General features: G+C 41.7%; 1 protein-coding gene across 1 annotated transcript in view; it reads right to left on the minus strand.

Annotated features, from left to right (window-relative positions):
• Nucleotides 1-4,300: 4,300 nt before the first annotated feature.
• The window catches only part of LOC144797738 (pancreatic alpha-amylase-like), a 51,801-nt gene continuing 35,010 nt past the window's right edge, over nucleotides 4,301-21,091 (minus strand). The window contains exons 5-10 of the mRNA XM_078668484.1: nucleotides 16,213-16,346; nucleotides 16,002-16,124; nucleotides 15,807-15,906; nucleotides 10,765-10,886; nucleotides 10,556-10,681; nucleotides 4,301-4,804 (exon numbers count right to left, since the gene is read on the minus strand). Of these exons, the coding sequence (XP_078524610.1) occupies nucleotides 4,615-4,804; nucleotides 10,556-10,681; nucleotides 10,765-10,886; nucleotides 15,807-15,906; nucleotides 16,002-16,124; nucleotides 16,213-16,346 (795 nt within the window). The 3' untranslated portion in view covers nucleotides 4,301-4,614. The remainder of the gene's footprint in view (nucleotides 4,805-10,555; nucleotides 10,682-10,764; nucleotides 10,887-15,806; nucleotides 15,907-16,001; nucleotides 16,125-16,212; nucleotides 16,347-21,091) is intronic.

Consider the following 21,091-nt stretch of genomic DNA (forward strand, 5'->3'; position numbering starts at 1 on the left):
TTGTATTCCTGCCGTAATGTTAAGTAACAGGTTTTCAGATGGGGGCAGTATTCCCTTCTCCAAAGTCTTTCAGCACGCCGGAGGGACAATTTCTTTTCCTTTAAGTTAGTGTCAAACCATCGGTTCGCCTCCTTAGTTCTTTTAATTGAAATCCGGCGTAGGGGGGCCGCTTGATCGCAGCCTCCCGCAACCCAGGTGTCAATCCCAGTGGCTTGTGCTGACGATGATAAGCCAGCTAGGTCAGGTGTAGAGGCTAGGAGGGAAGATGACAATGAGATCAGATCGACGCGGTGCTCTTTGCAAGTACAGTCTGTTCCTAACTCAAGGCAGCATAAGACAGACAAATTATCAAGCAAGCTAACATGGCACGATATGCATGAAACCAGTCTGAGCAAACCCTCAATTGAACCAATAGGGCATCCATAGTTCTCTAAGAAAATTATCTATTTCTGTAAACTATTAATGAAATATGTTTATGCTCTACAGCACAGCTTTCCAAACTTTTCATGTTGGTGACACACTTTCTAGACATGCATCATTTCGCGACACGGTAAAGCAGTGTAGCGAGCGTAGCGAGTGAGCCTGATGCACCTAGGGAGGTTCGGGGGGTTCTCAAAGTACAGATGTTACAGGTGAGGTACAGACTAGTAAGGACTAAATCAGGTTACCCTTTTGCAAATGCTGGTTTCTAAAGCTAACATTTCAGGTAAAAAGCACCAGCTTCCAAGATCAGCACAGACTTCTAGCTGTGCCTCTTACATATTTTTGTTTCCAAATATTTTATTTGCATTTTATAAACGAAAACCAAAAGTCTAGTACAGAAAAGTTTAACAAGTACTGCAGAGGTGAATGGCCAGCAAAAATAGCAGAGGCTGCTGAAATGAGACCAACCAGCATACCAACTGCTAAGGCCTCAGACAAGCACGGGTGACGCCACAGCCAGACAGAGAAGGAGAAAACAAAAGGTGGAGGAACCAGAGGTCTGTTGACTTGGCAAACGGGACTAAGGCTGCAAACGGCAAACGGGACTAAGGCTGCAGTGAAACCTCTGGGAATTTTCTCCTGCTGTTTAATGACAGCCCTGTAGCCATGTCCCCCATTAGCATTTCTAAAAACGAAAAACACATCTTTAGAAAAGCATTTGGAAGCGCAGCAGCATCACCATCAGCCGCACTTCAGAGGATCCTGTGAAGTATTTACTAAATGCAGTGGAATCCTTTGTAGTGCGCGCTGATTGTAGAGGGAACCATGATGGCAATCTGAAACCTGGGCAGTTATGCATCATCCAGCGACAATCCCACACATGGCAGGCGACACAGTACTGTGTCCCGACACAGAGTTTGGAAAGGTCTGCTCTACAGTATACAGTGCCCCATGGTGTGGATTCATTAGACCAGAGAGAGTTGAAACTGTCAGAAGTGTAATGCTTGACCTTGGTTTATGCCTAATTTGTTTCAGGCCAGTGGTCATTGTCAGATTCAGGATGCCCACTCCCTGCGCAGCGCAATAATAAATACCTCATGCTTCCCACTCTCTTGTTAATATAGGTATACTAGAACCTGGGTACCCTCAATGTGCACACATGCTGATGGGCAGAGGTATCAGCCGCCCTCACAGCACTTTGCTGAAGTTCAATTGAAATCTTAGTTATAAGCACATGGCCTGCTCACTGATATTCATATTTCATCTTAGCTATTCAGAAGCATCTTTAGGAGTTTGATGTTAGGGAGCAATTTCTTTTCAGAGAGGTCAATAAAAAGTTCTGATATGAATATGGCAGTTAACACATTCTTCTTACAGGACCAATACTAAACTATCAAAGATTCTTTGAAGCTTCCCTTTTCCTAGCAGACATTTCCTGCCATGTAGAATTATAAACCCTATTTAATTTGTGGCTGGTTATGTTGTACTCTTTGGGTCCGCTCTTTCGAGCCCTTAAGTCCTTCACTCAAAGATTTCAAAGGGCATAGTTGGTGCTTGTTAAAATGGGTGTGGCTCTGTGTTGCTATAGATCTCCCTAGTACATGATGTAGTAAGGGAAGTCAGTGGTTGAGTAGTAATTTGTGAATTAATTTAATTTTGGATTCTCAGAATATTGTGTATTTGCAAAAGATGGTAATGCACCTATTGCTCAGGAGGAACTTATTATGTAGGGGAAGAGTTTAAGGTTTACAGTGTAGAAAGACTGTCTGATGTTGGGAATGTCATTTAGATACAGATGGCTGTGGAGTTCAACTTGTTTGTGAGCATATTGTGGTTGTCAGTTGATTCACTGTTACTGTAAATGTTGTGCCAGATTAATTCAAACTTTTCTACAACAATTTTATTAATGGTTGTAGATTTTAACACTCAGGGGCATTTTTATCAAGGGATTTGCATCATTCTTGCACCACGTAAGGGGGCATGGGTGATGCAAAACTATAATAGGATTTACTAAGCCACGCAAGGTCACCTTGCTCAGCCATGCAAGTCGCTGCCTTGCGTTACGCTGCCCCAGGGAGGCATTACATGGGTGGAGTGTGGGTGTTCCCACTCATCCACCCATGGATTCTGAAGAATTCCCACATGTACCAATACTGGTATACCTGGAATTGCATCAGAATGATACGCCTTCCCTGGAGAGGTGTAATGAGGAGAAATATCTTAATTGCTCAACTTTTTTTTACTCTTTCTATGTGTGCTGTGCTCTGCAGCATAGAAAACACCTCAGAGGATTGTTTCTGTGCAGAAAGGTGTCACTTTAGAAGAAGAATACCGCCTCTAATGCAGGCCACCAGCGGCCCGTGAAGGTAAGAGTGGTGGGACCAGGTGGGAGCGGATTTCAATAGACGATGAAGGGGGAAAATGTATTCTTTATTTAATTTTCCCTCATGTTCATCTTTCGAATCTCCCCCACCAGGCCCCTCCGCCCCACTGCCCTTATCTGCATGTGATGCTGCTGATGCAGGCACCCTTGCAGCATGGTGTTAGGTAGCATTATGTGCGCTGGCACAGGCACAGAGCAGGAATGCACCATATCCTGAATGATAAGGCGTATTCCTCCCCTCTCCCTTTAATGCAGCGCAGAAAAATTCCAAATATTTAAGCATCTGTGCAGGTGGACAATCTTGATGCTAAGAAGGGAGGTCTTGCTGGATAGCATGCTTCCAGGAGCTAGCACAAAGCCTTGAATAATCACCCATTTAATGGATTGGCACTACCTCTATTCTTCAAATTAAACAAAATGAAGACAACTATCAGATGGCAACTATCTGCATGCAGGATCAATTAGAAAGCAATCATGATGAGAGAAGTTACACTAAGACTCAGAATACAAGAGTGGAGAACAATACTTTTTAGAAGCAGAGCCAAAATAGTAGCAACATTTCACACTAGCACATTGTGAAAAAATTGATACTTGGCTTGAGATGTGATTGCAACATGGTCAAATTAACTTGTTTGTGGGGTTCTGGGGTCGGCTGAAGATGTCTATGGTACAAGGACCCAGATCTAAAAATACCTCAAGACTTCACTCAGAAATGTTCCTTTCTTAGTTGGGTGACCTGGGTATGATTACAAATGATATGTGTGGAGAGTAATCAATATCAAAAGTATCATCTATCCACTCATTTAAGATATTTGAATTACATATAAATACCTAAGCTGGGTAGCAGCTAGTTGAGAGAGTTTAGGTACATAGGCCAACACCTTTCCATTGACAAGTGTGACAAGTCAAGGGATTTAGCTAGGAGAACCATTGCCTCAATTAGTGGCAAGGTCTGAGTGCGGTAGGCAGGGAAATTACACTGAGCCCTGATGAAGGCCTTATGACCCAAAGAGGCAATAATTAGGCCAAAAGATGTTGGGTAGACAAATATGATGTAAAGATCTTAAATGAGTGGATAGACAATACATTTGCTATTGATTACTAATCACATCTCTTGTTTTTAATCATATCTAGGTCACCCAACTAATAAAGGAACATTTTCGAGGGATGTCCTAAGGTATTTTTAGATCTGGATCATTTTCTCTATTAAGTCTCCTTTATAAAAGAACTCCCGGAATCCGGTTGAGTCCACCGTGGTGATACTACTCCTATGTCGTTGTGGTTGCTCACCTATGATGAAGCATGCCACAACACAAGTGGATAAGATAGTCTATCCAGGTGTCTTTAGATGCCTGTGAACCAAGCAAAGGGTACTAAAAATAATGTACCCTTTCCATCTTCCTAGCATTCACAGTGGTGTGTACATAAAGTATAATGGAGGTTAAGCTAGGTTGACTCCTCGAATACAGGGTGGCATAGACATCTTGAAAGACTTTCAAGACGTCTATGCCACCCTGTGTTCCTTAGGACCACTCACTGCCCTCTATTCATGTATAAACTGTATGTGGGTGTCTTTTGGTGTAGTTTATCGTGGATTATAATGTCCGTATACAGTTTTTCACTGCTTTTCTACACATATGTTACAATTCAATGTTATTACTACTATACATTTTTTATATGGATTTGACACCCTGTTTGGCCTGGTCCGTTGGACAGTAAACTGCAAATAAATATAGTTTTTGCAAATTTTTTGAAGTGATGTTTATTTCATGATAGCATTTATGGCATTGATTGAAGTGGGTGGTCACTTATAGTTTGGCATCAACATGAATGGCAACAAATGGATCCTCTGCCATGTTGCTGATCTGAAATCTGGCTGAACTGTCACTGCCAACGCTGATTTGAATGCCAGTGCAGCGCCCATTCTCCTTTTGCCCAGATATGACGTCACAGTACGTGCCAGCAGGGAGGCCAGTTTTCAAAGTTACATCCATATGCCTACAAGAAAGTGGAGAGCAAATATGTCATGTTAGTTGACACTACAAAAAGACTTTCCAAAGGAAAACCAATGCAGCAATCATATGATTATATAGCCCATTCATGAAATGGTATTAGTTCCTTAATGTATTAATATGTATTACTTTCCATAGCCTGTGCCTCAAACCCATGCTTGTCACCTTGGCCACACCCTTCAGAGGCGCTCCTCTAGCTGGTACATTGAATCCATAAGACACCTCTCCTATCACTATCAGGATCCTTAACCTTAGTTAATTACTCTTCCTATTCCAATAGCTGAGTTTAGTTTGACATGGAACCAAAGCCCTCAAGTTTCATTTCCCCTAATCTGTTGCCGTTTGTCCAGAACACTTTCATAATCAAATATCCCCCTAACCTATCAAGAAATGCTGCAAAAAGCTTTGAACATAGACTACTTAAATCCCACCCTGAAACCCTTATCTCAGATCCCTTCTTCTCCATTAAAAAAGATGTTACTATAAGTGATCTCATCTTTTATACAAAACAACATGCTCAATGGAGGAAGGCCCCCCCCTCACTGCTCCAGATCTCCACTTCCATGAAGACTCCACATGGTCTTAGAGTGACTGTTGCTCCCTCTCCGGTTTATAGTGCAGAAGCTACCATTTCCCTTAACAAAAATGGGACTTGCCTTATCCAAGCCTCAAACCGCAAACTAGCCATGTTTGACAATATTTTCCCCATCATTAAGAGCACAGTGTCTAGCATTAAATCCTCCCCCTCCCTAGGAGTTGCTAGTTATTCAGAGGTCCCCCAGACTCCTAAAAGTTTATCATCACTCACCCTACCCTACCTTGGCCCCTCATGGCTCCCATTTAGTGACCACCACACATAATAGCAACTATTCTTCTATTCCAGGTGGTAATGACCCCCTCCAGTGCATCCACCATTCTACTATGCATGTTCACCTCTCCTCTAGAACAGCTAGCTCTGACTTGCTAAGTTCCTTAAATCACACCATCCCCCCGGATATTCCCTTGACCTCCAAGCCCCGTACGGCAGATATGGTGAGTATACCCAAGGCTCCCACTATATAAAAATCAATCACACCCCGGTGCTTGATCCTCTGAACTGGGCTCACAAAATGTCTTCCACAACCCCTATACTGCCTCTTGGCCAAGGGCTGTACCTCTCATCCTCCAACTAATTCCACAATCCTACCCTGCTTCTGCAGGTTCTTTTGGGTAAATATCCTTCTAACCCTTCTTTCCCTAACTCACCCTCCCCTCCTAGCCCCCAGTCCCAAGTCCCTGAATCTAACCCTACCTTACAGCTGTAGCCTCTTCCAGGCTTTTTGATCCCATCCTCCACTAGTTTCCCCTACAAGGTACCCTGTTCCAAGCTTCGGATACCCACTCCTACACTTCATTGGAAGCTAGACTTGATGAGATCAAACTTAACCTCCAACAACTTAAGGCAGAGGTTCGAAGTCTTTTACATATCTCCTCTGAGCTGTCCGTTAATCAGAGGCTAAGATGGTCCACAAAGACTAACTGCCTTAACCATGTGCTCCCATCTAACTCTAGCACCATGTTTCCTGCTCCCCCCACCAACTAGGTCTTCACGAAACATGTCATCCCCGCCTCAAAGTTGTAAACGCGCTCCCCACCCTAATGACCCCTCACGCCCCTCTAAATTTAAAAATCCACTGTCTGACAAGGATATTCATTTCCTCCTACTCTCATAAGATCCGACACACTCCGCCACCACAACAAACTTACACCAAATAGAAGCAATCCTTACGGACCCTTTCAGGGAACCTAAGGAAAACACCAGAGCCTTAAATGAGAATAACCTTATGAGAGTCACCACCACTCTTTCTACCACACTGGACACCAATCCAAAACTTAAATGCCTACTTCTCAACTGCAGATTGGCAGTAAGACACGCTGCTGACATTGCTGCCCTCATCCTTGCACATGACCTTGATCTTTTAATGTTGACTGAAACCTGGCTAAATGACACATCTGTACCCACCCTGGATATACTTGTCCCTTCTAACTACGACATCATTAGGTTAGAAAATCTAGCGGACAAGGTGGCGATATCCCTTGTATACATTGTAGCCATCTATCAGTCAAACAATCACAATCGGCTCTCCTGCCGTCCTGTGAATACCTGTGCATTGAGGTTACTTGTAACAATAAACATCTATGCAAATTGCACACGTTATACCACCCTCTGCGTGACAATCTTCCCTTCATAGAACAGATCTTGGATATCATCTCATCCAACTCTGATCTTCACGGCACTCAGATCTCCCTGGGAGATTTCAACCTCCACTGGAATGGCATAAATGATGTGGCAGTCAATAGCCTTAAATCCTTCCTGGTTGACCTTAACCTAAACCAAATTTATGACAGCCTTACTCACATTAAAGGAGCTGCATAAGATCTAGTCATCCGTAAGCTCAACTCCATTCACCTTGAATCTATTGTCCCATGTGACTGAACTGACTGCCACTGAATCACCTTCCTCATTTCAGATTCTGTGAGTAAACAGAGTCCAGCCTAAGCACCCAGACACTGGAAAAGATGTCTATGAAACATCAACTTGCGTGATCTGACTGCTCACTGTGAGAACATCCTGCCCGCTCCTGTGGACATGTCTGATGTTCATGACCTTACAGACCATTATAAAAGCTCCATGACAAGTGTTCTAGACTCGATGGAGTCTGCACAGTTAAAAAGATTGTCCTCCAAAGTCTCCAAACCTTGATATAATGATAATCTAAATACTGAAAGACGGAATCTGAGTCTAGCGGAAAGATTGTGGAGATCCTCTCACTCCCTTGAACATTTCAACCAGCTGAGATCTTTAAGAAATATCTATAATAAGGGCATCAGATGCTCTAAAGCAACTTTTTTCACAATTAGAGCAAGCAAAAATATGTCCAAAAAAGCTGTTAGAGCTCATCAAGCTTCATTCAAACAGTCAACCTATCCTCTCCTCACTGGGTCTCGGTCCGCAGACTAACTGCGAAAAATTTGCGGACTTCTTGTCTGATAAGACTACTAAGATCGAAGTTGAACTATTGTCAGCCATGGAGCACCTTTCTATCACACCTCCTAGCACCCTTCTTCCTACTTGGTCAGATGTCATCCTGACCTTTCGACTCTGGCCCCAAAAACAACGCCTCCAGGAGCATTTTTAAAACTTTGGATAAAAGTACCATATGCAAAACTCTGGATATTTTGAAATCATTTCAACAACCCCTTGCCATCGAACTTCTTCTCTGAGATCAGAGCCTCCATACTCCCACTATGGACTAAGATTGTCAATGCTTCACTTTTGCAAGTTGCTATTTCAGACTGCCAAAGTCTGGACAGGTTACCCCTATTCTTAAGAAACCATCCGCAGATCCCTCGACCTACACAAATTCCGCCCTATTTCTAATATCCCCACATCGGCAAAGCTCCTGGAGAAATGAGGGCATGTCCAGCTTTGCATCCACATTGAACAATTCCGACTCCTGCACCAATTTCAATCCGGTTTCCGCCAGGGCCAAAGCATAGAATCCATTCTCACTCAAATTGTAGATGATGCACTAAGATTGCTAGATCAAAACGAATCTTGTCTACTGATCCTCCTCAACCTTTCATCAGCTTTTGATACAGTTAAGCGTGACAACCTAATTGACCTCTTGAAACACAGGATGGGGCTTTTTGGGCCTATACTTAACTGGTTCTTCCCATTTCTCTACAATAGAACCCAAAGCTTCAAGGTGAACTCTGGGGGTTTCACAGGGATTCGCACTTTCACCCACTCTCTTCAACCTGTTCATGGAGCCCTTAACAGAAATTCTAAAATCATCCAACATTTACTTTCACATTAACGCTGATGATACCCAACTGTATCTGAAAGTCGCCTCCCCCGAGAACATCAGGTCCCTCAACTCAGTCTTCCTGAAAACACAAAGCTGGTTAACATGTAACCACCTAAAGCTCAATGCTCCTAAAACTAAGGGGCATAATATCAACAAACGCCGTTAAAATTATCGCTGCTTCAGCGGCAGGAAACTGATGCTAAAGCGGCGATAATGGGCTTGATATTATGCCCTTGTGAATTCCCATAGAAGCCCATGTTCTGGTGGTGGCTTCTATTGGAATTCTCAAGGGCATATTATCAAGCCCATTATCGCTGCTTTAGTAGCAGTTTCCTGCTGCTAAAGCGGCGATAATTTTAACGCAGTTCTTGATAATATGCCCCTTAATTCCTCTTAATCTCACCAACCAAGCAGTGACCAGTCATCGAAGAATGGATGAATCAACTAACAGCTCTTAATTGCAAGCCACACATCATTGCTTTCACAAGCTCATTGGGAATAATGCTAGACAATAGTTTGAACATGCAGAAGCACATTAGTACACTTACCAAGGATGCTAACTTCCAACTCAGCATTTTAAGGAAAATAACATCTTTCCTTCCTTCACATGTCTTAAAGGTTGTGGTGCAAGCCATAGTGATCTCTAAGCTTGATTATGGAAGCGCAACACTTTGTGGCCTTCCTAGATTGAAGACGGCCCCTCTCAGGGCTCCCCTCAATTATGCTGCAAGGTTCATAACGGACTCGAAAATAAACAATCATATCACACCAGAGCTGATATCCTTAAATTGGCTCCCCATGAAGCTAGGATACAATTAAAAATTGGATGTATGGCACATAAAGACATTCATTTCAACACCCCAAAGTATCTTGCTTGAAAACTGGAGCTCTCGGGTGGATCTAGATCCTCTAGAAGTGCCAACACACTACTGCTCAAACCACAAAAAATTCAATTAAAAAAAAACTTACAACCGAGCCTTCTTGGGTATTGCCCAGAGGATATGGAACTCCTTACTCCCTGAAGTAAGGTTGAATCCCTCTACTGCCCTTTTCAAAAATGAAGTTAAAATGATGCTGATGAAGACATTTTTGGCATAGAAACTGAGCTTCCAATGCGGTAGAGGACATCCCAATTATTTTGAGTCTATGAAGATTGTTTTGCAGCTCTGTTGGTCCTCTTTTACCTCTCATTCCGTTCGCAACAGATATACTGTAAAGTGCTATGAAACCCTCTGTGATCATGTTAGCGACACAGACTATATTCCAATACTTCCTTTTTCAAGGATGCAAAAACGATACGGATGATTTTTCTTTTTGCCTTGGATTCCTTGCTTCCAATGCTCCCTAGGGCACCCAATTCTATGAGACTGTTAAGATTGCATTTTGTGTGGCTGCTCTGTTTTTACCTATCGTATCCTGCCTTGACTTATAAACTGTAAATTGCTCCCCAGGAGGTCATGTCCACGCGATAGAAAACTTTTTTAAATAAAAAATGTTGCCCTCTATCATTCTGCACCTGACTTGGGAATGCTGGGCCACAGGTCCACTGCAGCTTTTTAAGTGTTCTATACAAGACTGTATAATGTTATTATTCCATGAGTGTATTCCTGAATGATTATAAGAGAAAGGATTGCTAATCACACCTTCCTGTGTACTCAATTATTTATCGAGAGATGGAGGCAATATTCTGATCCTAGTTTAACATGAAAATACATTGTCAGCAATTCTGCACTAGGGTGCTGATACACACTTTTAATACTGAAACTCAGCGTGATAAAGGTAAATCTGACAGCTTACCTGCTGAACCGAACTTGAAAAGAGCTGCGCCACTCTTTGTAATGAATATTACATGCATAGAAATGTGTTAAAAACTGTGCAGTACTCACCAATCATCATTATTGAAGACGATAAAGCCTTTGTTGCCACGGCCAAATGCAATCTGGTTGCTTCCATTATCCCACCAGTTCGAGAACGGTTGACCATCAGCAACATTTCGGAAAATTACCATGTTCCTAAGGAAAAATTACATTTTATTTTTAAATTGTAAGTTGACTGGTAGCAGAATCGTTGTATAGACTCTGAAGTTTTGACTTACTTTATTTGGCGCCATCTGTGTTCACAGACCCAGTCCCCAGCACAGGTGGTATCAGGATTTATGGAAACAGGTTTGGTTGAACCGTCAGGGTTACGTGGAGGTCCAATCCAATCATTGACGTCCTAAGCAGTAAATATTCATATTTAATAGTTTTCATGTTTACATTACTATTGAAGAACAAGCCAATAAAATAGATATGCTACAATGACATAAACCTCTTCAGATATGTATAATTGTGTGCATGTATGTGTGTGTGTGTGTCTGTCTGTGAGCATGCATGTGTATAATTGTCCAGAAGACGGTACAGCCATGCAAATTACTAATAATCCCAGTGCCTCACCAATGGGCAGGCACAAATATGCTCACGCTAGCAGGGGTGTAGCTTCAGGGGGTGTCTGAGGTGTGACACCCCTCACATAAATACATTGTTGCCTTGGTGGCTGGGTCTGCAGGAACCAGTCGGGTCAGCTATGTCTGTGTGGTATTGTCTTGTCATCCTGATTTCATTAAGAAGTTTTAACTTGTTCATTTTTTGGATCAGGAACTAAAATATATTTAGTGACCAATTTACCAAAAAAGTAGCAAATCTGCACGCATGGAAGTACTCCTTGAATGGATGCACATTTACTACTTTTTAGAATTCACAAACAATAGCAGTAGTAGGGTTGGAAGGCTAAGCCAGTCTCAGGTTTCCAGGCATACTGCTGGCAAGCAATCATCCAAAAGGTGATGGGATGAATGCTTGCAAATAATGTGATGCCTGGCAATCACTTGGGTAGCATTCTAAACATTTTTTTTTGCCCACTGTGCCACTTTAGAAAGAGGGCCTTATTTAGGATTTAGCAGATGGTGTAAAGTCAGACAGGGTTGCAGAGGACTTTACTCCCTTTAGTCCACCAGCCAAATTTAAAGATGTCTGCAGTTGCGGCCATGTCTATACTTTGGAAGGAACTACTGTCATGGCAGTTTTGGCCCATGTAGGAAAAGTTGGACGAATTAGTCTGTAAATCCTTACTGCTGGCTTTCAAACTTTTCTGAAGTTTTTATTTTCAAAAACCAACTCCTAAATCAGGAGTTTGTTTTTGAAAAAAAAATGTTTTAAAACTCAAATGGCCCCCATACCATAGGAGATACCTCATATGGTGTGGGAGTCATTTTTCTTTTTTTCACTGTCCCTCACTGCCAGGATTGATCTGGTGGTGATGGACAGTAAAATGAGCCACCATTGCAGTGGAGTACCTGTCCTGAAAACTCTAAATAATTGCCAGAAGCCCAATGCACATCACTACTGACCCTTCGCCTTGTGGGAAAAGTCAATCCCGAATCTTGGTCACCTCACACATTCAGACTGTGGCCGACTGCTTTTTCTCTTTGAGATTCACCCCCCAAATCTAAATGACTAAGCTATGCCCTTGCTTGCTGGCCACATCACTTCTACTTATCTGACAGAAGAGGAGCGCAGTTTATACACAACAGCTGTATTACACCATTTCCATTGGAATAGCATTTCAGAACAGAATCAATGTTAGTGAAAGAATAGCATATGCTTTGAGGTGGAAAAAACATGAAAGAGGGAATCGTGTGAAGTACTGAGGCTGCTCGAGCCTGAGTGATACCTACAACTGGCCACCAGAACGGAGGAGTCATGATGGTTGAAGCCCCCTGAAGATAGAGGTGAGCCACATGCCTGCACTACAAGGGCTAGGTATAGGGAGGATAACCTGTTTATTGAAAAAAGTTAGCACATTGGTGTTTTTTTACATATCATAAAGACGTCACTGTAGGACTGCAGGGGTGACCAACTGGTGCTGTGGTTTGTTGCATGATAGACGATGTGCGTGTCCGTATTTTAAGGCAATAGAAAATATGAGACTGCTCAGTAGGTTACCCGAAGGTCAGTAAAATATTTAAATGTTGCCTGGTAATCTTTATAAAACTAAGTTAATGATTTGCGAATATACTGCATATTGTATGCTGCAGTTTAGGAAATAATAGACGATAACCAGGTTTCTCTCAGTGCTAAAATGTAATAGGCAGGTTTTTGCAAATCGATTTCTCCACTGGCTCACATAACATGCTTGTGATTGCTGTTCTGTAATGTTTATTGTAGAGTAGCTACTGAAAAAAAGGCTATCATTCTTTCAGTCTTTGCTTCCCCAATTACCTGTATTAGTCTCTGTAGGAAGATTGCTTTTCTTGAATGGTCACCCTTGCTTTTTTCAGGAACCCTATTTTTGAAGGCTGTAAAACAATGCTGCCTGTTCTCCTTCTCGATTCTACATGATGAAATAGGTATACCACTAATTGGTCTATTTTACTTACCTATAGGTCCGTAGAATATGGTACAAAATGTTTCAGGAGCCTCTAAATAAATGCCACAAGTGGACTGCTGCTCTCATTGTGCCATCCGCTTCAGTGATTGTGTGCAACAGGGCTTAAGGCCTATCACTGTAGTCAGACTACAACAGCTTTTAAACTGCTAGTCGACCTATCAGAATAAATCCTTTTGACAGGACTAAACCTTCCTCTTAAGTATTAATAAATCATCCCTAAGTAGTTTACTTCTCATAAAAGAGGGTGCATGGTATATAGACGTAGGATATGTAGAAATGTAAAGTTAAACACCCTTACAGTGTAAAAGCCCCAAAACATATGTTCACTGTAGCAAGGCCGACTGTTCTACACAAAAACACTGGGAGCAAAACTAAATTTAAAAATGCTATCTCTGGCTAGCAACTGTCTAGAAATGTAATTCTTGGAATCTGAAATACTTAATAAAAGCCTAACTCAAAGTGAAGTCGAATTCTGAATAAATATTAGGGAAACAGTACCTTTAGAAACTTTCCTTTGCCCTGCCTAATGCCTCCGGAGGCTCATTTGCATTTAGCCTCCAGCTGAAAGCATCTTGAGTTCTGAGCCTAGAATAAGGTGTGAAAATGCTTTCAAAGTAGGGGACAAAGGCTTGTTTATAGGCAGGATGGCCAGTGGGCAGTGCCCATGAGCTACATTATCTTCAAAGGGGTCTCCCTTGTCTAAAACTGATGTCAGGTGGCACTTGTGCAGACCCTTCCTTGTTCCTTTAGCCAGCCATGCTCCAATTCCTATGGGGAGGGAGCTACTCCCAGAATTGGTTTGAAGTGACCAAAGAGTAGGGGTTGCTTATTTCCCTAGCACACCTCTGGGGTGGACGCACATCCTCTGCACAAGAAGAAAAGGATTTCGCCATCTTAGATTCAGACAGAGAGGTGCACTGTGCGATCGTTTGCAAAAGAGCAAACAGGACATGCAGCAAAAGTGGGTGGGGTAACCCCTGGGAACTTTGACCGAAATGGGCAGTAAAGAGCTAGTTGTCACCCCCATTCCAAAGGCTGGTGCCAGGCATAAATGTGGCACCCACAATACCGGACATATGGAAGATCACAAGAGAACTAAACCTACTGTATGAGACCTGAGAAGAGCCCTGAAGCGCTGAACCTGCTGTCCCTTGTGTACCAAAGAAGAAGAAGCAGACCCCAAGGGTCATATGACGGACATCCTGTTCAAGCTACAGAGACACAAATTACAAGAGGTTTTCCCTGCAACTGACTCGTTTGACCATTTCCAATTAGACCTGACTTGGACTCTAAAGGTGGCGTCTGCTGGAGTGAGTTTTGAATACCTGAGGTCTTGGAACCGCGGGCCATTTCAAAGTGTACTCCTCTTAACATCCTATGAACCCTGGGACTGAAAAATATTTCGGCTCGAACTACCTTCAGACTCAGGTTTCTCAAGCTCTACATTTTTCCACAGCACCAAATCCAATTTACTAGGACATCATGCAGAAGGTATCCAGCTTCATGGACCCCTCTTCAGCTACAGCCTGCATCCTTGCCTGCTGGAGGAATCTGAGCTCCAAAAAGTGATTCAGTCCAAACATAGAAATCTTCACTGGGCAAAGGCACCAAAAGCATCTGGCTGGTGAGGGAACATCAATACATACCTTTCCAATTCATTGTTTGAAAGAAGGTTTTAGGCACGCCCCTTCCACTTTGGCATTTGGTTGCAATTTGAGCTTTATACATGATAAAATCTGATTTTGCAAACCTTATCTTATCAGATCGAAAAAACACTTCATACATCTGGCCCTTAGTCCAAAAGTAGAATTTTCAACCAGGTCGAACCTGGTTTCTGTCACAGACTTGGGCGTTATCAAAGTCTGCCTCAAATCGCGCCTATTATCCAGTCTACCAGAACCAGAACTGCGGGTGAAGTTTCACATTTTGTTGCTAAATTGCTAATGTTAAGCTATAACAATTAATATCTACAGTCTTCCTGTTTGAGATTTTGATGTTTTGGTGTCATTTTCTTTGTTAAAAATTACTCTATTTTTCTAAAATGGCTTGGGATTTTTCTTTTCCTGTATTGTGACTTTATTACTGTTTTGGTACTGCATAAACAATTTACACATTGCCTTTAAATTAAGGCTGTCTGCTTCGGGCCGTAGATACCAGATACCAGGCAGTTGAGTGTCAGCTTTATTTAGTGACTTTAGTAATTCACCCCAAGTTTTGTGACTATTGCTTGAGGTGGGTCATCACCTCCTTTAACCAATGCCACCGCATTCTTACAGTCCATGTTGTACATTTATTACAATCTTATATGTTATAAAAGGGGAATTAGCAACATGACATATCTTTCACATGTGTATTTGAAAATAATCAATAGCATTGAAGATAACTCCACATGTGCATTCAGGAAGGTACATAGACATTTGAAAGCATGGGTGATATCGAATTCGAAAACGATTGGGTGTGTTTGAGAAAGTGACTAAAACCATGGATTCCACTTTTTATCTGGAATAAGCTGGAAATCCATTGAACACTAGTCCTAGGGATTTGAGGCAGGGTTTACAGTAAATCCATCGATTTCTTGTGATCCTTTCAATATGGATAGCTTCACAAAGGCTTTTGTACACAAGCACATATTACGTCTGAGAGGATCACTTTTCGGAAACTATGTTTCTTCAGATCGGCTTTATGGACACAATATTTTCACACACTTACCTTCCCGTTTACAAAGTTTCTTTGCCAACGGAAACTTGACATCACACGAGTAAACCCATAGGGATGAGCAAGCATGAAGCCAACTCCCATTTTGTACAATCTGAGGTATGAAAAGTAGAGACAGCAAAAATGCGATTTAAGACAGAGTCAAAAACGAATGCGAATGTATGTTTCAAAGAAAACTACAGCTCTTACCGAGAATCAAAGAAGGTGAGAATTGACCCTCCACCAGCACCGTGCCCTCTCTGGTTGTCATGGTTGTCTACAAAAACCAGGGCTCTGTCTGATGACATAAAAGCCCATCCTTCACCCCAGGTCCTACCAAACAGAATATGACTGTTAGATACTGAAATCAATTACCGTATTACCAAAATGTTTAACTTGTTTAGGCCAATGTGGTCCTTACCTTAAATAACTCATTTTTTCTCCATTCCATTTACGAATGACATTTCCCAGTTTGGCTCCATACTTGAATTCAGTCACTCTGCCATTTCCAAAGTACTCATTCACAGAAATACCCTCTCCTCCGAGATCAATTACCTTCAAGAAAACCCCATGAAAAGTCAAACATTCCTTTATGGACATGTATGTATATCGGGTTTACTTAATTTTACATGGCATTTTTTACAAGCCAGTCACGTTTGTGTTCAATACAATAGAAGGGTATGGAAAGCAAATGCCAAATCTTCCAAAGGCAGTTTTACAATTGTGCTTTTTAGAAATTATGTCTTAAACTGATGATTCATTCTGATAAAAGGTTTTGTCAATTCTCTGCACATCTGTGATTTTCTAAACGTTCGATGTAAATTAATATCTGACATCCAGTGTAACGTGTAGTGCTGGGGTCTCCAACCTTTTCTTTAATAATAGCAGCTCTTGCTTAGTGAAAATATTTCTGAGCTACTGGTGTAGTGACTGCATCAGACAAGGTTACTGTAATAGCCACCCTATGCAAGATTACTAGCAACGATCACCTCAGTCAATCAGGAAGGTTGCCAGCAATCATGTAAAAAGGGCTTTGTTAAATTGGAATGCCTTTACATGGGTAATACAGAACAGCGAAAACTGCAATGCCCTGGGTGTCAAGGTAATAATATTAGTAAGAGGTCTCCCCAGCAGAACATAATTTATCACTCAAATATCAGCTTTAAATATATTTTGGAGATTCAACAATTTTTCTACAAACATCAGTTTATGTATTATGTAAATACACACATTTTCGTCTCAAATACACACTTTACAGTTTTGGCATACATATATTAATTCTACCAGGAAAAAGTTTCTAATTTGTTAGGGTGGGCTGCATACAGGAGAGCCACTTACAGGTAGCTGGAATGCTACCAGTAGTTCACAAGCTACTCGTTAGAAAAGTCTGCTGTAGAGTGACATGAAAAAACAACCATCAATGTTATCTCATATTGTGAAGCAAGTCCGCGATTTGATAAGTGATAGGAGTTTTTTTAGCTTATAAATCTCTATAGCTGTTTATGTATTGTTTTGCTGGTGATTTGTAAGTCACCACATGCCACACTCTGACTACTTGAGTGTGTCACTTCCTAAAACTCAAGGCTTTTAGATGGGGATCCTACTACTCGACAATAAGATGAGACCAAGCAGGACACCCACTGTCATGCTCACCAACTCAAAAATGTACAAGATCACATGAGATTTCACCAACTTATGTTTTCCATCTGATTTTTGGACTGCATAGTTCTTCCTATGTGAAGGAGGAGTAGGGAATTCACCTTCAAATCTATTTGCGGTAACCAGAACTAAATAAAGGACAACGGAGTGAAAGCTCTATTAATTAATTATGAGCCTGTTGGCTGCTTTTTACATTATTCACCATCAAACTCTAGTAAATAAAATAGGAGCACTCAGCATGCCAGGAAATATATCAAACTTCCAATCTGAAAGATAGACAAGGTCTTGTATCAACACTACTAGTCACCTCACCCCTCCACGCACCATCCACTCTGAGGCCTATCACACGACTGAATCATTTCCACACTCCTTTTTAAATTCTACTTTACCCCATTACTTGACTTCAGCAACTCTTTAACCCTAAGTTGTTACAATTATGCAGAAAATATACGGAATATCCAGGCTCGATGAGTGACTAGATACCGTGGATGAATTGATGTTCACTCAATTTCTCCATTAGTCATGTCATATGGTTACTGGAGCAACTACTAACATACCATAAATCTGGCTCAAGAAGTGACCATAGGCTTCAACCTATGCCTGGATGCAAATGAAGTCACAGGAAGTGAGTTCTGTACTACAGGAACCTATGATGCATGTTCCCTCACCCGAGATACCTACATTTATCAACGTGCGTTCTCACCTGACTGATGTCACCAGTATGTCACCAGTTGACAATCCAAATAAATGGCCTGTATTTAGGAGCTCGTTACTTCTAATTTTGCAAATAGTAAAGGATCCAAAATACTATAGCAAAAATGTTACAATACATCTATGAAAGGAACCCAATATATTGGAATATCACGCATTGAACCGCCTACCAACAGTCAGATGTTTTGCCTTTAAGTCCTAAGGAAAGGTTCATATTAGCTGTAAGCTCAATTTCACAGTTATGACCAAAACAGAACAATTTGCTGTAGACTCGCACCAAGCCTCACCATTCACCCCTACAAGAAAAAACATTTTATTATCAGCACTATCAGTGCAGAATGAAAAACTCTAGAACTCCTTGTCAGCTAAGATACAAAGTAATGAAAAACTCCAGAACTCCTTGTCAGCTAAGATACAAAGTATGCAAGAGCATCCGATGTTCAGAAAGAAAGAAAAGACCTGGATCTCCTCACAGAATAAGGATACATAATCAATCTAGCATTTAAACACAGCAAAAAACACAACTTTGAAGTCATGAAACAAAACACAATGTGGCCAATTCCAGGAATCCACTCAGAAACTAGCATAATTGTTCAGCATGCAGTCAACAGTAATCAATGCAGCCATAAAACTAAGCGTATATTTCCATAGGCTGTCCTTATAAGAACATGTGTACCAGTAGCTTGCAGTCACAGTCAACTGAAACATATCATCTACCGCAAATTAGGTACACAGAAACATTAAAATCACAACAACCTGTAATCAGGAAAGCCATTTGACTCACTTATACTTTCAGGCAACCACCATCAACCCCCTAAAACAATTCACACACTATAAAGAGAGATGATGTTTCCAATGCACAAGAGTATCCATCACTCCAACTGGTGCTTGAAAACATTAGAAATGATGACTCTAAAACAACCATCTAGCATCGTAAATTAACATAGTCATTACCTCCCGTCCCTTTCTCGCCTTCCTTTTTAACCAATGAGGCCACTTGCCTCCCATAGACCCATCTTTAAACTATAAAAACACCCTCGCCCCACCACCTCCTTCCACTTTTGTCTACCACTATCGGATTTCTGAGTTGAACATCTGGATAATGTCGTAGGTCACAGGGACTGATACGATACGGCCCGTAAAGGCTCTGGACAAGCCGGAATCCTTTCCGACCACCTCATTTTGATGGAGACGGTAAGAAAGGAATCTGACTGGTCATTCAAGCTGGCTTCCTACGGGCTCAGAGAGACTGTCCACCAGTCGGAATTCAGCATGTAATCTCACGGGCGACTCTTTCTGCCCTTGAGATTACAATGCATGGTTTTCGACATGTTTCCATGCTAGTCTGGTTGACATGGAAACCATGTCGGAAAGCGTGTTAGAGGGCCCCCAGCATGGCCCACTTTGGGGCACGGCCTCTGGTTGGAGGGGTGCCCCCTGTTGATCCCTGCATCTTGTGTGCAGGGATGAACTGCAACCTCTCATTTCATGGGAGCATGCGTTACAGTCAGTTTATGTCCGTAATACATGATCCCGTAGTGAAATTAGGATTGCGACCAAACAGTGATCAGCCGCATCCTAATAGGCCGGTTGGGACTGACGACCAGGTGTTGGTCGACCCCATAACAAAGTTAGTGTTAGGGGGAAAGTGATTCCGCCAACATCCTAATGAGCCCCACAGTGTTTTATCCACTATGCGGAAATAGGGAAGTTTAGTTGTGATCTGTGCACTGTATTTAAGTGTGTTCTTCTTCACCCGGTTGTCTGTCTTTTTTTTTTTGCTTGCTATTTCCTCATTGGTTAAAAAGGAAGGCGAGGGAGGGACTGGAGGTAATGCATTCACTACTTACTGACATTACTAGTCCTACTCCCTCGCCTTCCTTCAGGATCCCTCACGCCCGCCCGGTGTGGTCCAACTGAGTTCTGGATCGGCTTGTTTATGTACAGAAGGTGTTGGGGTGAGATGTTTTATAGGTTAAAGGGGGGTCTTTTGGAGGCATGGAGCCTTATTGGTTGAGAAAGAAGGAGAGGGATTAGGACTATAAGTATTGCCATTATCAGTAAGTAATGGGTGCATTCCCCCTGCGTCAGCTTCAAGATTAGACACTGTGAAGCACTTTGAATTTAATAAGCGCAACAAAAGCTCGTTTCAGTGAAGGTCTCTAATGCACACAATCATGGCGACTCTCTCAACTCTTTCTCTGTAGTGTCTGATAAGATTATACATAACACTACTTCCAAGTTTTGATGATCCAGAAGTCACACAAAACAAATGAGACCTAGATTAATTCATAGCAGACAACTAATGTAAATAGCACACAATCTATTCCTCACTCTTTTCTGTCTCCACACTTTAAGCACCATGTCCCAAGACAGGATAAGAACACCTTTTAGCCACACTGGAAATAGATCATACCATCTAAGCATGGCTTTACAGTGTAGTGCACTGTACTTCTGACATTGAACTTAGGCCTGAAAGGAACACTATGAACAACTAGTATATAATCAATACGTGGTGCACTAGACAACGGAGTGCCCCATCAAAAGGGGAGTCGACAGAGGAGGGCTTGTTGGTTGTTATCAAATGTATGGATGACGTTATTGTTTGAAAATCAATCAAATAAATATACAAAAACAGATGTAAAGCACTACACAAATGGGTTTAGAACGATAATTTTTGAAGTATATGGTATTTGGCTTCTTTTTGGTACTACATTATTATGTTTGTATGCACTGTTATTCTCCTATTGTGACTCACTCTCCCTTTTAGTTCCCTATGTATGCAATTTGATTTCAAAATATATTTTATCATTTTAAAGAAGACTGAGAATCACTTTCATGTTTATGACATCTAAAATGTAATAAGTTATATTGAAAAATGTAAATGTTGAGAGCTCCATTGAAGATAATGGAGCAGCTTCAGGCTCCTA

This window comes from Lissotriton helveticus, chromosome 1_2, assembly GCF_964261635.1.
Source record: "Lissotriton helveticus chromosome 1_2, aLisHel1.1, whole genome shotgun sequence".
In the NCBI taxonomy this organism is placed as follows: domain Eukaryota; kingdom Metazoa; phylum Chordata; class Amphibia; order Caudata; family Salamandridae; genus Lissotriton; species Lissotriton helveticus.